This window comes from Bicyclus anynana, chromosome 21, assembly GCF_947172395.1.
Source record: "Bicyclus anynana chromosome 21, ilBicAnyn1.1, whole genome shotgun sequence".
Taxonomy (NCBI): domain Eukaryota; kingdom Metazoa; phylum Arthropoda; class Insecta; order Lepidoptera; family Nymphalidae; genus Bicyclus; species Bicyclus anynana.
The window spans coordinates 13827124-13848935 of NC_069103.1; the positions used below are offsets into that span (position 1 = coordinate 13827124).

The 21812-nt window shown below is 41.3% G+C and overlaps 1 protein-coding gene across 1 annotated transcript in view; it reads left to right on the forward strand.

Moving 5' to 3' along the window:
• LOC112054716 (kinesin-like protein Klp98A) overlaps window positions 1–21812 on the forward strand; it is a 49546-nt gene that overhangs the window by 19768 nt on the left and 7966 nt on the right. Inside the window, exons 14-26 of the mRNA XM_052888076.1 lie at window positions 125–298; window positions 5115–5240; window positions 6575–6694; window positions 7077–7224; window positions 7942–8074; window positions 8390–8615; window positions 9455–9542; window positions 12367–12515; window positions 13447–13652; window positions 14643–14823; window positions 18822–18858; window positions 20645–20811; window positions 21446–21634. Of these exons, the coding sequence (XP_052744036.1) occupies window positions 125–298; window positions 5115–5240; window positions 6575–6694; window positions 7077–7224; window positions 7942–8074; window positions 8390–8615; window positions 9455–9542; window positions 12367–12515; window positions 13447–13652; window positions 14643–14823; window positions 18822–18858; window positions 20645–20811; window positions 21446–21634 (1944 nt within the window). The remainder of the gene's footprint in view (window positions 1–124; window positions 299–5114; window positions 5241–6574; window positions 6695–7076; window positions 7225–7941; window positions 8075–8389; window positions 8616–9454; window positions 9543–12366; window positions 12516–13446; window positions 13653–14642; window positions 14824–18821; window positions 18859–20644; window positions 20812–21445; window positions 21635–21812) is intronic.

A 21812-nucleotide genomic window follows, 5' to 3' on the forward strand; every position in this document is an offset into this window, starting at 1 on the left:
TGCCGGCATCATGAGTCCGAACTACTTTTTTATATTAATCTGGATGGATGTTTTTTGGAAATATGTCGCTGTTGTTTAATAGTTAAGGTGCTATACAACCGTTTCATTGTATCCTGTAATGTAGGAGCGGTCGGCGATGGAAAAGGAGTACGCGTCGGCGTGCAGGCGACTGTCGGGCGACTGGCGCACGCTGGAGCGCGGCTGGACGCTGCGGCGCCGCGCGCTGCGCTGTCGGCAACGGGAGCTCAGCGCGCGCGTCACGCGCCACGCGGCCGCCGCGCGTGACGTCATCGACACGGTGAGCCACTGGCGGGCGACTGGCGCACGCTGGAGCGCGGCTGGACGCTGCGGCGCCGCGCGCTGCGCTGTCGGCAACGGGAGCTCAGCGCGCGCGTCACGCGCCACGCGGCCGCCGCGCGTGACGTCATCGACACGGTGAGCCACTGGCGGGCGACTGGCGCACGCTGGAGCGCGGCTGGACGCTGCGGCGCGGCTGGACGCTGCGGCGCCGCGCGCTGCGCTGTCGGCAACGAGAGCTCAGCGCGCGCGTCACGCGCCACGCGGCCGCCGCCGTGACGTCATCGACACGGTGAGCCACTGGCGGGCGACTGGCGCACGCTGGAGCGCGGCTGGACGCTGCGGCGCCGCGCGCTGCGCTGTCGGCAACGGGAGCTCAGCGCGCGCGTCACGCGCCACGCGGCCGCCGCGCGTGACGTCATCGACACGGTGAGCCACTGGCGGGCGACTGGCGCACGCTGGAGCGCGGCTGGACGCTGCGGCGCCGCGCGCTGCGCTGTCGGCAACGGGAGCTCAGCGCGCGCGTCACGCGCCACGCGGCCGCCGCGCGTGACGTCATCGACACGGTGAGCCACTGGCGGGCGACTGGCGCACGCTGGAGCGCGGCTGGACGCTGCGGCGCGGCTGGACGCTGCGGCGCCGCGCGCTGCGCTGTCGGCAACGAGAGCTCAGCGCGCGCGTCACGCGCCACGCGGCCGCCGCCGTGACGTCATCGACACGGTGAGCCACTGGCGGGCGACTGGCGCACGCTGGAGCGCGGCTGGACGCTGCGGCGCGGCTGGACGCTGCGGCGCCGCGCGCTGCGCTGTCGGCAACGAGAGCTCAGCGCGCGCGTCACGCGCCACGCGGCCGCCGCCGTGACGTCATCGACACGGTGAGCCACTGGCGGGCGACTGGCGCACGCTGGAGCACGGCTGGACGCTGCGGCGCCGCGCGCTGCGCTGTCGGCAACGAGAGCTCAGCGCGCGCGTCACGCGCCACGCGGCCGCCGCGCGTGAGGTCATCGACACGGTGAGCCACTGGCGGGCGACTGGCGCACGCTGGAGCGCGGCTGGACGCTGCGGCGCCGCGCGCTGCGCTGTCGGCAACGAGAGCTCAGCGCGCGCGTCACGCGCCACGCGGCCGCCGCGCGTGACGTCATCGACACGGTGAGCCACTGGCAGGCGACTGGCGCACGCTGGAGCGCGGCTGGACGCTGCGGCGCCGCGCGCTGCGCTGTCGGCAACGGGAGCTCAGCGCGCGAGTCACCCTCAGATTACGTCCTTATAGCTCCGATCGTTGCCTCTTGCATGGCTTAGATGGCGCCACTTTTATGTAATGGATCTGTGGTAAAATAGCCAACATTTTGACTGCATTGGCCTATTTTTGGTTCTATAAAGAGGTATAATTATACTTGCATTTTCTTTTTATAAAATGTAATGATTTATTCTTATATACTGACTAGCGGATGCCCGCGACTTCGTCCGCGTGAAACTCGATGTAAACTTTCAACTACCGCTACCCTACCCCTACCCTACCCCTACCCTACCCCTAAACCTACCCTACCCCTACCCTACCCCTACCCTACCCCTACCCTACCCCTACCCTACCCCTACCCGAAATCGGTTGATCGTAGAGGGGTGAAAATTTAGGGTTGTATGTATTTTTGTATGCTGTGTCATAAAAAAATAAAAACAAAAAATTTTGCCTAAAAAATAAAAAAAAAAAATTTGGGGTGGACTACCCCTAACATTTAGGGGGATGAAAAATAGATGTTGGCCGATTCTCCACCCTGGCCGACAATCACGCTAAGGATCACAAAAATCGGTCGAGCCGTTTCGGAGGAGTTCAAGTTCGAACACCGCGACACGAGAATTTTATATATTAGATATACTGAATTGTTTTATTAACATCCGTGACCTATTGATAGTTATTAATATCGACGGCACGTACGTTTCTGTTTGGACGATGAATCCCAGCGGGTTAGACACACTTTTCATGTAACTATATATGACGTGACTGGTAGTAGCGATAGTGATTGCACCATTATTTTGTGGTAAAGGAAACAGCTCGAGCAGGTCCCAGGACTTGTGACCTTGGGGGCAGGTTTAGGAAATCCCTTTAGAATGCATTGACACTCACTTCCCCTGCCTAGCATGTTCTCCATGTCCACACTAAACAACTGATCAATAATTAAAAACACTATCAATAATTACAACAAAACATTATTGCACAAAATCACTAGCACTAGCAGCGTGACGGTATCCACGCTGCCTAACAAACAACTGAGCTCAAATCATTAGATACCATTTATACCATCACTGTTGCAACAACTTCGTACAAATACCTTTAATGAATGTTAATACCACTGGTAATCGAGGAACTCTTAACATATATTTATCACTAGAACACCAGTTAGACTAAAGACATCAAGCGAGTCGCAGGGATTCGCTGGATGCAGGTGGCTCAGTATCATGAATTTTGGAAGTTACAAAAGGCCTATGTCCTGCAGTGGACGTCCTTCGGCTGATATTATGTTATTTATCAGATTTTTGAGTTTAAGAGATCTGTGAAGGTGAAATAGTTATTGCATTCTAAAGCCATTATAGATGGATTTCAATTCGAATACTTTTTGTTTGATCATAAAAAACATAATAATAACAAAGAATTATCCTAAAACTCTACATATTATTAGTTATACGATTATACCGATTTTATTGCAATGAACTTTGTACTTTTGACTCTATCTATTTTCTATTTTTCTTTTCTCAAACGCGTGACAAAATTTGTATGCAGAAAGATTCACTATCCTTTAACAATTATCGAACCGTTCGAATACGGAACTTTCACTTGAAAAATGTTTTATATTTGGAATAGTAGCGTGCGGGCGGTACAAGCAAATAGTCCATTAATGAGATAAGAGCGTGCACTCACCGTAAACAAACAAACAGACATTGCGTCACGCGCGACGCAATCACTCGTGTCATTGTCCCACGCACCTGCGCCGCTACTATTGTGTCTCGATTCAATTACCCGTGTCTATTCATCTGAAAATTATATAATCGTAACGGTGTACTCAGAATGTGTATCTATATGCAATATTATAAATGCGAAAGAAAGTCTGTCTGTCCGTTGAACCGATTTCAACGAAATTTGAGAGATAAAGTTTGCACCTTGGAGCAAAATATAGACTACTTTTTTCCCGGAACAATCTACGGACTAAAAAAAAAAGCTTTTGTCAGCTCCGACGCACGAATGGAGTTTATTCTTTCAGATCGACTGTCTAAATAGGTGTATGTTGCCCCGCAGCATACACTATGTACGTCTCAATACTACGCCAGTGACAGCTCACAGTGAAAGGTGCGCAGACTAGGTTGCGCATGAAAACGTAACGCTGTCATTCGTTCATCGAAATTTGCTGCCTATATTGTTTTCATACCGGGAGCTGTATATGAAAAATCTATTCTTAGGGAGTACACTCCAAAAAAAAAATATTTTATGCGAACAAACTTGCTGGCGAAAATGTAAAATATATTCTCAAACTAGCGTCCATTAGTTTGAGAATATATTTTACATTTTCACCTATTTTATGTTACAGTTTGTCTTAACGTAAGATATACTTGGTATTTCACTGTCAATTTTGAGCGAATTAATTAATATTATTATCTATTTTCCGCATAAAAATATGAGCGAGTGATCAAGAATAAATAAATTGAAATATCAATTTGACTTTTTAAAATTATTTCTGACCTATTTTTAAATGATTTTATGTACTTTTGGAAATCATTATTTCGTGACGTCACCTCACGTTGACGTAGGTATAAACAATTGGCAAAATAATTGCCTCTACGGGAAAAAAACGTAAATATATCCAGCTGTGGGCAGTGCCAGGATTACGGTTGGCATTTGCCCAGCTGTGATTATTACGGTTGGTTTGTAAACGTAGACTCACTTTTACAATTCACTTTATGTTTTCACTTATCACATTCTAGTTACACTGGTAGCTCACAGCGCACATTCACTTTCATGCGAACAATCAACTTGTTTTTATTTTCTCATAATCGAATCACTTGCGGCCTATTTACCGCCGGCGTTAGATCAGTAGTGACAACTTGGTTATTAGTGTTGGAATTCCTTATACTGCTATGTTTTACTTTTGTTTATAAAGTGGAGATTTTAATTTCAAGTATTGTTAGTGATATATATGTACATATATCATATATACCAATTATAATGTATTTAATGTGAGATATATATTATGTAAAATATATATTTTTAGTTTAGCACTTGAAATAGTTCTAAAAATATTGTATGGTAATTTTCGTTTTATATTAATTTGCGGTGTAAATGTTTATTTTGAGTTTTGTTATTGATTTTTTTATCAGACCAGCTTAAATATGTTCCATATCATAATTATGTCACTATTATCACGATTGGTTTTTTTAAAACTATATTATTAAAAAAAATACTTGGACCTTTTGCACTACAATATAATCTGGATAAACAAAATTAATACTTTCATCTATTCAAACTCGAAATTGATTACGCTTGTATGATATATTGTTATTTTTAAACTTTTTAAAATCTCAGACAATACACTTTTTTTGGGCCCTTTTAAAACACATTTCCAATATTTTATTTATGTATTATTTAATTTTAATTTTACGCATACATACTTTAATTTAATTTAATGAATTGTTATTTAATTCATATGCCACTCGTAGTAATGACTAGATAAATTTTTAAGTGTTGACAATTTGGTAATTAAAGCTAAGTCTTGAAGTTAAGATCTCCCTTTCTTCACTTTAGTATTACGTTGCTATCCCCGTGTCCCGTAGATTGAGAAGGAAGAAGGCCAGATCGAGGAGTTGCGGCGGCAGCTGGGGGGGAAACAGCACGACCTGGAGCAGTTCTCGCGCCAGACGATACAGGAGCTCCTTCAGAATGGCTGCAAGATCGATGAGGTCAGTGTTGGCTTAAAAGGTTCTATTAATGGAGGTGGTGGTGGTATGTCTCGGAGGTTTGGTGATTATAGCTTGGCTACTTCGTTCGTAACACTCCCGATGTTCCGCGCGGGGTGGGGGGCGTGTAGCGATGAATGAAAAACTCACGTCTGATGCTCGTCACTTCCCCGCACGCACGATTTCACGCCCGCGCAGTCTTTCCCCATGTCGCCCGCATATCATGGGAGTGTTATCAACGATCTTGCCAGAATATAGTATGGCTAACGAGGCGACATAAAATACATCAATATAACTGAAAACGAACGAGCATTTTTGTCATGAGCAACAAATAAAATCAAAATAGCTTAATAAATGACGTAGTTATAAAGTAAAAATCTACAAAAAATTCCGTCGATTTGAGACCTTCTTCCTTTTTTGAAGTTGGTTTAAAGCATGAATTCAACGCTAACAAAGGCAGGCGAATACAAAAGTTTTGGACCTTTTGTAGACCTTAAATACACGCCAGCGCGTGTTACGAAATGTTTCGCGAAGGCAAATTGTACAGTATACTACCGTCGTATATTCCTACAGTCCAAAAGTAGACCTTCTGAAGGATTACTTATACTTTTTATCTAGCCTCGTTGACCTTACTTTAGGTGGTTTTCTTTTATTGATATCTTAGTGCTTGCATTCAAGCTATATTAGTTGTCGCTTTGTTATTCCATCCTGTTTTGCAGACATTAATTTATATGCCTCAAATTTGGTATATTTGAGTATTTTTGGTGACAATTCAATAATAAAGATTGCGAAGATTCTAATTCACCTTATTGAAAGTATGAGTTTTGGCGTATGATTATTCATAATGGATTTTACATATTAATGATTTTTTTGGTATGTCATTCATTTTTTACAAAAAAATAGGACAGTAGTACCTTATTGCTGGGATACTATTCATAAGTAGGCGATACATAAATATGTTATTTATACATCTTCAAAATAAGAAATATTACGGTTAGCAGAGGGTGTACTTTAATAATAATAATCGATTTACGTCCCTTTGGCGAATATCAATAAACTGCAAAAGGTCATGAAAACTTTTGCAAAGCAACGCATGCCTCTATTCGATACTAGCGGACGGCCACGACTTTGTCCGCCCTTAGATCGCTTTAATCTGGCCCTGTCGCAAAATCTGTTCTAAGAGGACGTCTACTAAGTATGAGCTACTTCCCTGCCAAATTCCAACTTTGTACGTCAAGCAGTTTTTAAGATATCGTGATGAAGGACCTTTCGCTTTTATACATTAAGATGTATTATATTGTCTTTAATGCCTTTCTGTCTTTAATGCCTTTCACCAGAGCCTGACGCCCAGCCCGGACAGTCCACCCTCGGAGACGTCCACGGAGAGCCTGATGCACCTGCTGCAGCAGTGCGAGCCGCACACTGCCAGGAGCATCAAAGAGACTGTGGAAAGACATGTAAGTCCATGCATCATTCATCTAGCTATTTTGATAGTTCATCACATGGCACTCCCTCTGTGTTTGAATTTTTTTTTGAATAACAATTTTTAGTAGACTCCAGAATAGGGTTATGATTCACAATATTTGTCAGGACATTTTAATTAACAAATCACACTGTAACCAAAATAAACCCTAGAATGGTAGAGACCTTTAGTGGAGTCACGGACTTGTGACTGTTGTATGTAGGGTTAAGGACGTCCTTGACAGGTAACTAACGATCCCTTTTTCCAATTTTCAATTCACTCTTCCCGCCTATCCCAAAATGGATAATCCTTCATGTGTGACATGGGTTAAGATGTGGCTGATTTTCTTTTTAATTAGTTTTTTTATATTCTTCCAGAAAAAGGAGTTAGAGAGTCTGGAGCAAGAGCTGCAAGGCCGCGTGGCGAGCGTGGCGGCGCACCGCGTGAAGATCGAGCGCTTGCAGCAGGAGCTGGCCGTGCTGGCGGCCCGGGAGCGCGGCGTCACGCGCGCGCTGGCCGACGGGGGTGTGTACTCACCCCATTCATTACTGTGTAATATAGTTTGGAGCCAGAGCTTTTTGGCAGGGCACAAAGTTCGAAGAGCCGATGGACGTTGGGAGTCCCAAGGGTCACCCTGCACCGGAAAGCGCAGTGTTAGTCGACCTCCCACTAGATAGACCGAAAGGCATCAACCAGGTTGCAGGGAGCCGCTGAATGCTGGCGGCTTGAGACTTATATCCAGCAGTGGATGTCCATCGGCTGATGACTTTGACCATTCATAACAGGACCTGCCTCGCTAACTGTTACCCCTCTGGCAAAGATCAATGATCTAACGCGTTTATAAAAACTGTTGCTATAGAATCGATGTTTCATTGTCGTGTAAAGAGCTCCCTAAAAATGCCGCTTTGTGTAGTTGAATGGCATAAAAAACGGACAAAAACTTGTAGTTTAGTAAAAGATGGAGTGTTCATTTGTAAGTATTTCTACCTTAATTTTATAAAATTTGTAATAAAAACAATTTCTAAAAAGAATCGATTCTTATGACGAGACAGCAAAAAAATACGCGTGTGTGTATTGCGATGCGAGTTATTTTCGATGTGTGAGTCTACCTCGTCCCCCTCAAAAAACGACAGACATTTTTGTTGCTGAATTTGGGTGCGAAACAGGTCCATAGTCTAAATAGTCTAAGGCTGATGATGATGATAGTGGCAGTATAACAGTTATTGTTCTCGTGGTGCACAGAGGCCGAGAGCGACCTGGCCCCACTGGAGGGTGTGAAGCGCTGCAAGTCGGAGCTGGTGCTGTGCAGTCGCGCCGACGTGCCCGAGCCGCTGTCGGCCGACGAACGCGAGCACTTCCGGGCCAAGAGACTCAGGTATCTTGTTCACGATTAACTTAGGAAATAAGCTGGTGATGCGTTACAAAAAATGTAATCGCGCGAGGCTTTTAAGATGCCTGCTTCTCTATCTATGCATATTGCAACAGTGTTGCTTAAAAGTACCTATAGATGGCGTTTTTAGAGAACCTTGAAACAATCCCTTTTTGTACACTTGAGGAGCCTGTTGATCTTCCTGTGCTACGCTTGATTTGGGAAGTAAACTGGTTAACATTACAAAAAGTGTAGTCGCGCGAGGCTTTTAAGATGCGTGCTTTCATTTTAACACTCAGAAACTATTATATATTGTTCCAGCCTCAGCCTGTCCCTGGACCCGCTGCCGTCCCCTAGCTCGTCCAACACGCCGGACACGTTCCACACGGCCAGCTCGTCCCCCCGTCCGCCGCCCTCGTCCTCGTCCGTGCCCACGCCGTCCACGGAGCCGTCCGCGCTGACGAGCGACCCCCCCGTGCCGCACTTCCGACTGGGCGTGGCTCCGGACGACAGCGACGATATGTCCAGCACCGAAGATTACCATAAGGTAATTTTTGCAGTAATTTTATGCGGTTTTTAGTAGAATAACTGGCAGAAATCGTAACATATCAACAAGCGTTTAGACATACTACTGTTAATTTTTTTATATAACAACACCATAACATAACACGTTAAATTATAAACATTATTTTCAGTTTACAATATGACGACAGATTATAACATCACGAGTGAGATTATAAACTAACGTAGTTTACAATTTAACTGTAACAGATACATTTAAGGCGTTTTATCTCGATGATATCGGGATAAAACACGTCTTTATACCATCCTAGTCATTAGACTGTTAGGAACCCATCGTCGTCATCAACCCCCATATTCGGCTCCCTGCTGAGTCTCTTCTCAGAATGAGAAGGGTTAGGCCAATAGTCCACCACGCTGGCCCTATGCGGATTGGCAGACTTCACACACTCAGAAAATTAAGAAAATTCTCTGGTATGCAGGTTTCCTCACGATGTTTTCCTTCACCGGTTGAGACACGTGATATTTAATTTCTTAAAATGCACACAACTGAAAAATTGGAGGTGCATGCCCCATACCGGATTCGAACCCACACCCTCCGGAATCGGAGGCAGAGATCATATCCACTGGGCTATCACGGCTCTTAGGAACCCATGGGGATCAGAATTTAAAAACTCTCTTCTAGCTGATTCATTAACACGCTTAAATTAGCTTCACTTGTATGTATGTAAGAAAATCAAATCTCGGTATCTCAATTTGACCCACTTCCCGGTCACTTTTTAGTTTTTTAAACTATTTAAATTTATTAAAAACTCGGGGTTTTTAATATTGTTTTTTTGTTTTAATTTATAATTTTTTTTTCAACAGCCTCGAATAGTGGAGGGGCAGTCCTCCAGCTCAGTTGAGAGGTCACCGGAGGAGCGACAACAGAGAACCAAGTACAGAAGACGAATAGGTAAGCTAAGCTAGGGACTGTGTTTGGCACTCCTTCAACTTGCAAGTAGGTTTAGTACTTGAAGGTTGAAGGATTTGACTAATATCTGGAATGGAGATAGGTTATACACTGGATTATCACATAGCTATATCTATATTATAGGTTGTGTTTTGTTTTTGTTCCTTGTTCTATACACACATATTTCGTTTTACATGTAGTTTAACTTTAATCTAAATTTAATATTGTTCTTTGTACATTAGAACTCTGTATTAATTATAAATTATTTTATATTATTATACCTAGTTCGGACTACTTTATTGTTTTAGTCGGGTGCCAACGATTTTTGGTTTTACCGCCCAAAAATCGTTTGTACTCGGCTGGATTACTGGATTAGAGCGAACTATTTAAAAAACTTAAAACTCCTCTCCCGTACCTAGTCAGTACTTATATCAAATGCTTCTTTTTGTAAAAAAAAAACCCTAGTCTATCCTCTGTTCACACCAACAACGCAAATTTGAGAACATGCCGCAAAAATAAATTGGTTAGACCCCCCACAAGATTGACAATATATGCCAAGAGTTATTTTTGTATGGCAATAAAAATATATAATAAACTTATCTGGATCTGGATAAACTTATCAATACTGGAGTTAACTAAACTTTTGTTTTTATATAGTAAACTAGATGGCGCTAGTAGTTAAAGAGACCGCGCTAGCGTTTCTTGGTATGAAAAGGATAACATGTAAAGATTGAATTTTTCTTTAGACAGATGGACGGACGGATCCTATAATGTATCATCTATGCTATAAGGGTTTCTTGTGTATAAATACGAGCACATGTAGGGTCCGTATCAATATTATATTTTTGGGAGTGCCAATACGGATAAGTATTGACACTGAGTATTTGAGTAATCAATTTTACTCTGGATGGAATGGAAATAGATTACCACATAGGCTACTTTTTATCCTAAAAAAAAAATCCATGGTTTCCCGAGATTTGCGAAAACTGATGATTTTGATGATATGAATGTTTGGTTTGTTACTAGAGGTGAGTCGTACTCGCTAAAACGCGTACTGAATATTACGAGTACGAGTACGCCGAGAGACGCGCTCCAAAGACTAGCTCCACGAGTATTTAGAAGTACGAGCCATTAGGACCTATAGAATAGATACGTACTCCTAAATACTCAGTGGCCAGCGATTTTACATCATATTATCTGATAGTAAGCGTACATTAATTTCAACCGAGATCTACATAATCAATTGGACCAGTTTTATATGTACTCAAGGCACAAATAAAACTAGGAATCCTGAGTTCGATCCCGGGTAACAGAAAATCATTTTTGTCTTTTTATTTTGTTTTTCTCAATTGTTTTCTTCAACTATTTTTGGTTTTTGTAATCCACAAAAAAAAGAAAAAAATTTGCAAACAAAAATATTCAGTCATTTAATTTTATTATTTAGTTATTTCTTTTAATATTACCTCATGATACTGTCGGGTTACATTAACTTGTTACTTTAGCGGATAAATAATCATACTAAAACAATAAATCATCACATTATGTTTTTAAAATAAGGATTAAAATCAGGGACTCACTCACGCATGCTTCAGTACGATGTTTGGAGTATTAAGTGTATACTGCGTTAAAAAATCGGTCTTATGTTTGATAAGGTAAAGACAATTTTTATTCGGCAATGGGACGTCACTCACACATTTTTAAACGAACGCGTCCGGGAACGCGTCTCGCGATGTTTTGACTGTTGGAGCATGAAGTGTTTATTGCGTTGAAAAACCGGTCTTATGTCTAGATAACAAAGTCTATTTTCTTTCGGCATTGATAGAAGTCTCTCACTCACACATTACTAATCGAACGCGTCTCTGAACACGTCCCGTATTTTTAAGTATTGGACTCGCAGTCTGTTGACGTCTTGCGCTCCTCGTTACTCGGTACTTCTAAATACGCTTAATACGTGTTTATGTCCCTGCTCCGTACTCGTATGCCATACGTCTTCTATCAAACCTAGTGTTAAGTGCTCCAGTATATACGCCTCACCCCTAATTATTATAAACGCGAAAGTTTTTATGGATGTTTGTTACTCTATAAGCCCGTACTACTGAAGCGATTTAGCTGAAATTTGGAATTGAAATAGATTTTACTCTGGATTAATACATAGGCTACTTTTTATCCTGAAAAAAATCCATGGTTCCCGAGGGATTTGTGAAAAACTAAATTCCTCGCGATCGAAGTCGCGGGCGTCCGCTAGTTGAATTATAAATTATTCGTATTTCGTAATTCTTATTCTTTAAACGTGATGTCATGAAACGATACAATATAGACTATACCATCATCATTCATCATTTATCACCATCATCCAAATATTTATAAGTTAAAATTGATACGAATATGAATTCACATGTCAAAAAAAATATGATAATTTTTTTTCAATCTAGTATATAAAGATAATGAACAACTTAAGACGATTTAAAAGAAAGTGTCAAGTAGCCTATTATGCTAGCCACAAACGGTCAATTATTCTCACGTTTCTGTAGCACCCACGACTATAATTGATCGTGTGTTGGTCACTGCGTACGTGACTTTTATAGTATGCCGCGTGGGTACTGCCGTTTGCTTTTCAGAGTAACTTTGCGTAACTTTATGCGTATTTTTTATTATTATTTTATAATGGCGACCTTCTGTAAAAAAAAAAAATTTTTGTAGGTGACCTTTAGTAAAAATTTTTTTTTTGTAGGTGACCTTTAGTAAAAAAATTTTATTTTGTAGGTGACCTTTAGTAAAAAAAATTTTTTTTTTAGGTGATTTTTAGTAAAAAAATTTTTTTTTGTAGGTGAAAGCAAGAACCGGCGGCAAGTGACGGAGGCGGAGGCGCTGCGGGCGATGCAGCGGCTGTGCTCGCGGATCGCGTCGCAGAAGATGCTCGTCATCAGCTCGCTGGAGAACGACTGCTCCAAGGAGGAGCTCAACCGGCAGATTGCGGTAATGCACTGCTCGTACTCATCAGTTTTGACGGCCTCCGTGGCGCAGTGGTATGTACGGAGGTCCTGGGTTCGATCCTGGACCGATTAAGGTTTTCTTAATTGGTCCAGGTCTGGCTGGTGGGAGGCTTTGGCCGTGGCTAGTTACCACCCTACCGACAAAGACGTACCGCCAAGCAATTTAACACTACAATCTCGCCTGATAGTAAGTGACAATGCAATCTAAGATGGAAGCGGGCTAACTTGTTAGGAGAAGGATGAAATCCACACTCCTTTCGGTTTCTACACGACATCGTACTGGAACGCTAAATCGCTTGGTGATACGTCTTTGTCGGTAAAGTGGTAACTAGCCACGGTCGAAGCGTCCCTCCTCAATCGGCCCAGCCGGGGATCGTTATCGTTATCGCTATAGACATCGTTATCACTATTGCTATCGATATTGCATCCCGTCCCATTCCATCACATCCCAACCCAACCCATCCCATTCCATCCCATCAAATCTTCGAACATTCATCAAAAGGAATTTGGGGCTGGAGGTATGGAGGCTTTTGTGGTCGGGGGGGCTTTTGGGTTGGGGGGGGGGGGGGGTCTTTTGAGGTCGGGGGCCTTGCCTTTTGGATTTGGGAGGCCTTTTGGGGTCGGGGGCCTTTTGAGAACCCTTGAGCTCACCAACTGTCTTCAGGCTTACAACTATATCAAAAATATTACCCTCTTTCTTACGCAGTCGGATAATAAGTGTCGTTACAACTTTTTACTGTTCTTTTTTTCCGTCTAGCCCCATTTCGCAAGGCGCGCTAAAGAACTTTGTTCCAAAAGTATGATAGAAAGAAACACGTTAATTTTAAAACTACGTCACACATTACAATGTCTTCGCATTGTAGTAATTCCTCGGACAAGTATGGTGGTATGGATGGTCTCCTCAAAATCTGCAGGTGCTGCAGGAGCTGCAGAAGAAGTACGTCCGGCTGGAGATGGCGCTGCAGTACTCGTTCTTCGACACGCCGCACAAGCGCAGCATCATGGTCACGCCCATCCAGGAGACGCCGTCGCTGACGCTGAGCGAGAGCGACATGCAGGCGGCCGACGAGCCGGCGCGCGACGACCACAACGGACACTTCGACGACCCACTCCTCAGCAGGTACTTTGTGTTTTAACCTTTTTTTGATTTGAAACATATTTAAAAACTAGCGGACGCGAACGACTTCGTCCGCCCTTAGACCTCTTTAATCCAGCGCACAAATAGAAATTCATCATCTCCTTACCCTTATCCCACTTAAGTGGGGTCGGAAAAATATGTCAATCTTTTCCATTCGTCTCTATTACTCGTCAACTCATCATCCACTCCTTTTACACACATGTCCTCTTTCACGCAATCCAGCCATCTCTTCTTTGGCCTTCCTCTCCTCTTATGTCCTTCCACTTGCACATTCAACATTTTTATAGTAATATGACTTTCCTCCCTACGCATTACCTGTCCATACCAAGCTAACCTTCTACTCCTCAATTTTTCTGTCACTGGCGCCACCTTCAGACTTCCTCTTATGTGCATCATTTATTATTTTATCTATTCTTGTCACACCACACATCCATCTCAACATTCGCATTTTGTTCACATGCATTCGTTTACTATCCATCCATCCATACAGCACGACATGTCTTACAACCGTTTTGTATATTTTACCCTTAAGTCTACGAGGCATTCGCGGCTCACATAGTACACCTGAGACCTGTCGCCATTTCATCCATCCCGCATTCATTCTACCTTTTACGTCTCGGTCCACATTGCCATCGTTTTGAAAAAGCGATCCGAGGTACTGAAAATCGGAGCATGCTGGTAGGGTTACACCATTTAAGGCAATTTTGGAAGATTGAGATGTGCCGCCAAAGTCCAAAAAAGTCCAAAAAAAGCTTACAAATGGAAATTATCGCTGTAAAAATGGAGTAACTTCTCTCGTTTTCCCAACAATGCAGGCGGCTCAGGATCGTGATATTTGGAAGTCTTTATAAAAGGCATATGTCCTGCAGTGGACATCCATCGGTTGATATGATGATGATGATGACGCCGCCATTTTGAAATAAAAAGAATTGCCAACGTAGATATTGAACGTCTATTTTTTTTTTATTTAAGGTTAAACGAAGTGGAAGCGTCCGACAACGTGTCAACGTCCAATGACGAGCTGCCCACGGAGGCGTCGTGGGCGGACCCGTTGCGAGCGCCGCGCCCGCCCTCCGCGCGCACCGACCACGACCACGAGCACGAGCAGTACGAGCGCGAGGACCGTCGGCTGTGCGTGCCGCATCCGCTGTCGGTGAGTTGTCTACGACGGTGTCAAAGTTACATAAATTTGCGTGAATTGAATAAAGTGAAAAGAAATATATAAATTATAGTCGAAGTCACTTTCAGCTATCCGTGAAAGTGACTTCGACTATAATTTATATATTTCTTTTCTCTTTTTTTTTTGTTTTTTTTTCTTTTTTTTTGAATTCATTCAAATTTATGTAACTTTATTTTTAATTTTTGCAATTATTCATTTTAAATGTTAGTACGACCTATCCTATATGATGTGGCTACCTTTAAGTAAAATTATATTTTTTGTATTACCCTAGTATTTAAAGGGGAATGTTCATTCCCGGCCCAGACCTTTCGTCCCCGCCCCCCACTTTACATAAAACTAAAAAATACTTGATAATTTTTGTTTAATAATGAATAAATTACTTTATCCATAGCGGTTTGCTATAACTTTCCCCAAAAAATAAGTTTCACAACGATATTTGACAATATTATAGTTGTTGTATGACATTTTTGAAGACACGAACATGAACAGTGTTGCCAGCTAAGTGATTTATTTGGTTTAATCAATATTTTAACCGAATAATAATAATCGATCTTTTTCTACAACAAAAACACCTGGAAAAGCAAAAGTTGTAATAGATTATAATGTTTTTTATTATAATATCTGCCTCACTCTTTAAAAACCATTGCATAGTCGACATTATAAAACGTTTCTTGATATCAAAGTACCTATTATATTTTTCGCAATAACCAACCACTAAGAACTCAACTGTTTTTTTTAGTTTAATCGATATTTAAATGGATAATAATAATAATCGAGCATAACATTAAGAACATAGGATCACTGCGTAGAAACATTACCAACTACGCCATTTAAATACTATCTATACTAATATTATAAAGCTGGAGAGTTTGTTTGTTTGTTTTTTAATCTCAGGCACTACTGGTCCGATTTGAAAAATTCTTTCAGTGTTAGATAACCCATTTATCGAGGAAGGCTATAAGCTATATATTATCTCCACATTCCTACAGGAACGGGAACCACGCGGGTAAACCGCGCGGCGTCAGCTAGTATAATATATAATATGAGTAGTAGCGCAAGCCCGTAACTTCGGCGCGTGCAATGCGGTTTTTTTATACAATTTTTCCATACTCTATATAAGCTAGCTACACGATCGGCCAACGCGCAAGCTACAGCTATACTAAGCTGATATACATAAGTGGTCAAAGTGGTCTTAATAGTTGATATTCAATCCCTTTCTTCCGATAACTTTTTCCTTTCATCCGATCTAACTAAATCAAATTCTATATATTTCTATGTATGTATAAATAGTATACATATTGTAGATAATATATTATGTTTACATAATACATTGACATAAAATTGCAGGCGTCCGCAATTTTGTCCGGGTGAAAACGCAATATCATGACAAACTACTTGTATAAACCTTCTTCTTGAATCACTTTATTTATTATTGAAAACCAATAAAAACCATTGCGTCGTGTAAAAGATGGTGAAAACAATGACGTGTTATTCTAGTAATAAAATTATTCAATTAGAAATCGATACGAAGTTATTCGATTTTTCGTGTTTCGTATGGCAACATCGATTTGATTTTTGGACAGATAATCTGTTGATGTCAATAATTGTCAATGTCATTCTCATTTTATTAATTAGATAATGTCATTGAATTAATTTACTGATTTTGTCTGTTTTCTGTTTACCTTCAGTATTTTTTGAACCGAATTATAATTTTCAAACCACAGCTATAATATAAATAAAACTTGCACGAAGTTAAATTCGAAATTCGAATAATGTTGACCCTGAACCGGAAAAATTACAAGTTTATTTCAGCTCTCAGATGTAAATACAAGATTACATTTACGCTGCATTAATCAATGTTAATATCAATATTAAAATTATTATACATAGTTGGCATCAATTGTCAATAAAATGTCACGAAAATACGAATACATTATGTTTGAAACATGCTCGTAAACAAGTACACAGCAGGTGCAGGCAGCACAAATAATGTTTGATCCATTTTTAATGTGAAAAACGATTATTATTCATAAGAAATAATATGTATAACTTTAATAATTTTTGTCATGTTATTGTGTCAAGTCACAACAGAGTGTAGTTTCCCATATAAGTGTTGAAGTGTCGCTCAGTGTATTTTTATGACTAACCAATATTGCTGTATTAAAAAGTACATTTACTGTGTAATTACTGGCGTAGAAGGCATAACATCTAGTCAGATGTAGGACAGCACATAGGTTTTCTTGCATTGTTGATGGTTTGTTCAAGCAATATTTAGTGCATAGAAGTATTATAGTATATTTATCCTACTTTCCTGATTAATATTAAATGTGAACTGTGAGTTTGTATGTCAGTTTGCTACATTTTCACACCCTAAACCAATTTTAAAACAGTAATAAATTGTGCATACTAGAGAATTATCTTAATTTTCTGCGTGTGTGAAGTCTGCCAATCCGCATTGGGCCAGTGTGGTGGACTATTGGCCTAACCCCTATCATTCTGAGAGGAGACTCGAGCTCAGTAGTGAGCCGAATATGGGTTGATGATGACGACGAATAAATTGTGGAATAACATAACATTATTAAATCCACTAAGTAAACCAATTTTAAAACTCTGATTAAATTATTTGCTGGATTTTCATATTTTATTACTATTTCAGTTATCCAGAGTCATTCCAAGTTTGTCAAAATTGCTGGAAAACGACTGATAAAGCAGCATCTTGCTCAACTGAAGAACGGAAAATAATTATGTAATAGCGACAAACACACCAAATCAATGTTGTTTTCCTCGCTGTAATACATTTGTAAATTCATTTATTTACAGTGCTTGTAAACTAAGCCTTGGTTTTGCAAACAAGCACTTTTTAAATAATAAGGTTGAATATTTGTCCATCTCCAGACAGACAGACAGACCTCATCACCAGATAGGAAGACAAGTTCTGCTGAGGAGAGTCAGCAAGAAACTCAACAGTCACTCTTTTTTAGAAAAGTAATACAATATTATAATTTACAATTGTTAACATCATTACAATAATTTCTTCTAGTAGAAGCTGATCCAATGGCCTCCAAGTAGTGGTGTGCACTTCATACATGCATTAAAGTACTGCATACATATCCTAAGAGTTGTCTTCATTAGTAAATACAGATTTTACCACTTTGCTTAATTTTATTACTAGTGCATACCCTGATCGACAACCATATGCACGCCACTGCCTGGTTGGTTGGTTGTTTCATTTATTGATTTATTTGTTAAGCTTGTTGGTTACATAAAACAATAAATCTATTCATGTACAGCTTTAATGTTACTTCAACTCCGGTGTACTTTTTGAGCAGTGAGAGTGATAAAATAAAATATTTTTTTTTTATGTCTAGCAAACTTTTATTAAAAAAATTATTTAACCAAATCCTTATTTATACATCATATTATCATCTCCATATACTTTTATGGGGGGGCGTAACTGGGTTTCTTGGGCCAAAGTTGTATGGGCTGGTGGACATTCCCCTTTAAGACAATTTAGTAACTGGCAGACGTCGCGTGATTTCACCAGCGTAGCTCCCGTTCCCGTAGGAATACGGGGATAAAATATAGCCTATAGCACTCTGGGATAGCGTAGCTTTCCAACAGTGAAAGAATTTTTCAAATCGGTTCAGTAGTTTCAGAGCCTATTCAAAATATATAAACAATCAAATCTTTCGTCTTTATAATATTAGTTTAGATGGAGTAAAGGCAGGCTTCTGATAAATGTTTGCTTTGGCAAATGGCTTTTTCGCAAGTTTTGACTTTGTCATTTGACATAGAGTAAGAAAGTAACACACAAGGAAGATACGCAAGTGTTCCTAATTTATCTCGGACAGCGAAGGAAAAACAATAACAAGTTTTAAAATTTCTTGTATTCGTACTATGTATTTAATATTATTTTTTTTGTTTACAATTCATAGGTGGAACATCTAAATCGATACAATATTTTGTTACAGGATTACTCCGAAGGTCTCATGCACCCTGTGAATTTTGGTAAGTTTAATTTTCGATTATTTTGTATCGTGTATTCCAATAAATGCGAAGGCGAAATTGTATTTACGCTCTAAGAATTGAAACAGTTTTCTTTCATTCACGAAATATCCCAGAGAATAAAGCGGGTAGTAGTCTAAGAGTACCAGTTACTGCATAATCGCAGCAGCAGCTAAATGTTTGTCCATGTGTACATATTATATCCATGTAGGTACAAACATTTGTCCGTTTCCTTGCTTTGACATATTTTTTAAATGTTTTGGCTAGTAATTTTTGTGACCGGCCGCCTGCCTGACGTCAACCCTCCTTGGGAATCCTTAGAGTTGTGGGTTGTTTCGAACCGCCACCCACTAGCAACGTTTTCCCTTAGTCGCCTTTTATGACATCCACGGGAAGATATGGAGCGGTCCTATTCTTACACCGGGACCGCACGGTACCGAGATGGATGTGTGGTGTGACAAGAATAGATAAAATAAGGAATGAGTATGTAAGAGGAAGTTTGATGGTGGCGCCAGTGACAGAAAAATTGAGGAGTAGAAGGTTAGCGTGGTATGGACATATATTGCGTAGGGAGAAAAGTCATATTACTATAAAAATTTGAATGTGCAAGTGGAAGGACATAAGAGGAGAGGAAGGCCAAAGAAGAGATGGCTGGATTGCGTGAAAGAGGACATGTGTGTAAAAGGAGTGGATGATGAGTTGACGAGTAATAGAGACGAATGGAAAAGATTGACATATTTTTCCGACCCCACAGTGGGATAAGGGTAAGGAGATTGATGATGATGGTGATGTACAAACATTTGTCCATGGTGGTTCTAAGGTGCTGGAATGGCGCCTTCACAGCAGAAAGCGTGGTATTTTTCGATCCCCCACTGAGTGGACTGACGATATCAAGCGGCTCGTTGGTTTTTCCAAACCTGTTTAGAATTCGTTTAGGCCTTCCACGCGACCGATAAAAAAAGACAAAATTCGACCAATGGCAGCGGAGTTGTCCCAGTTCAGTTCAAGCATACAGAGTAGCTTGTGTTATGGGTGCTAAGATAGTTGATATTATAATATTAATATACAAATTATATACTACATATAAATACTTATATAATGTATAAATACACACAGACACTGGAAAACACCCATGTTCATCACACAAATATTTTCCAGTTGTGGGAATCGAACCCACGGCCGTGGATGCAGAAAGCAGGGTCACTACCCACTGCGCCACACGGCCGTCATATGTCGTTAGTAGCGTGCTAGCCTTCCAGCAGTGGGCATCAATCAATCAATATTCATTTATTACAAATAGGCTTACTTTACAAGCTGTTTCGAAACGTCAGGTAATAATATTATACTTAAGATAATGTATGTATTATATAATGTAATGTATTATCCTACTTTCCTACTTCCTACTAATATTATAAACACGAAAGTTTGTATGGATGTTTGGATGTTTGTTACTCTTTAAAGCTGCTACTACTGAAGCGATTTAGCTGAAATTTTTTACTCTGGATTAACACATTTTCCCGAGATTTGCGAAAATTGATGATTTTGATGATATGAATGTTTGTTACTCTTTCACGCCTCGACAACTTAACAGAATTAGCTGAAATTTGGTATTGAGATATATTATAGCATAGATTAACACATATGCTACTTTTTGTCCCGGAAAAATCCATGGTTCCCGAGGGATTTGTGAAAAACTAAATTCCACGCGGACGAAGTCGCGGGCGTCCGCTATTACTTAATATAATCTTTCTGCGTACGACGATGATGGTACAACGTCCGTCCGTTGCAGCGGACGTGGTGAGCGTGCCGGGCTGGGTGACGCGCGGCGCGGGCGCGCGCACGCACCACGAGTACGAAGTGCGTGTGCGCCTGCCCGACGCGTCGTGGGCGCTGCTGCGGCGCTACCGGCGCTTCCGGGACCTCTACCTCGCCGCCAGGGCTAACTATGGGGAGAAGGTGAGTGTACTACAATATTCATCATCATCATCATCATCATCATCAGCTATCATGTATCCACTGCTGGACATAGGCCTCTTTTAAGTAGCGCCAGCCGGCTCTATCTTTGGCTTTTTGCATCCAATCGATGCCTGCCACCTTCCGAAGGTCGTCGCTCCACCTAGTGGGGGGACGCCCCACACTTCGCACTACAATATTGTTTTGGGTTAACTATATGCCTTGAATACTATTCGCTATTATTAACTTTTCCCAACAGAAATCCAAGCTCCAAAATTTCTCTGGATCATTTCACCGCAGCTAGTTGCCTCGACTGGTGACAGAAGGGTTGGCTCATTTTTTGCGCAAAGGTTACCCTGGCTTACCAACGCGGTTTTCTTCTTGCCATTCTACATGGCCATGATTAACTTATCCTAATGAAACATTACCTTCCTGTTGTATTTTTCATTAGTTCCAAATATATTTTAAAAGTGAAACTCTTTCAACTTTTTTAAGTTTTTAAGATTGTAAGACAAAAAGATAAGTACTCTAAAAAAATTGTTTAGACTCAAGCATGTAGCATTTAAAAAACTATCGTAGTGAAATGACTGTAGGAATCAGTCATTTTACTATTACATCATAAATAATTAACTTTTAGGTGGCAGCGATCCCGTTCCCCGCTCGCACTCTGTGGTCCTCGGAAGCGCTCGCTCGCTCCAGAAGACCGCAGCTGGAGACGTTCCTCAGAAGACTTCTGACAGTCTGCTCGACGGACAGAAGGTGTCCATTGTACGCGTCGCCCATCACCCGAGATTCACTTGTTGCATTCTCGCCTTTCTTCAGAAAGGTAAATAAATAAAGTTGGCTATTTGAGATTCACTTGTTGCGTTCTCGCCCTTCTACAGAAAGGTTCGTACAAATCTGGCCATTTCTTATATTGATTTGTGTGTTTCAGTGGTCGTATTCATATGTATAGAATAATATGGCTGGCTATCAAGTCAATACAGTAATGATTGTTGAATTAC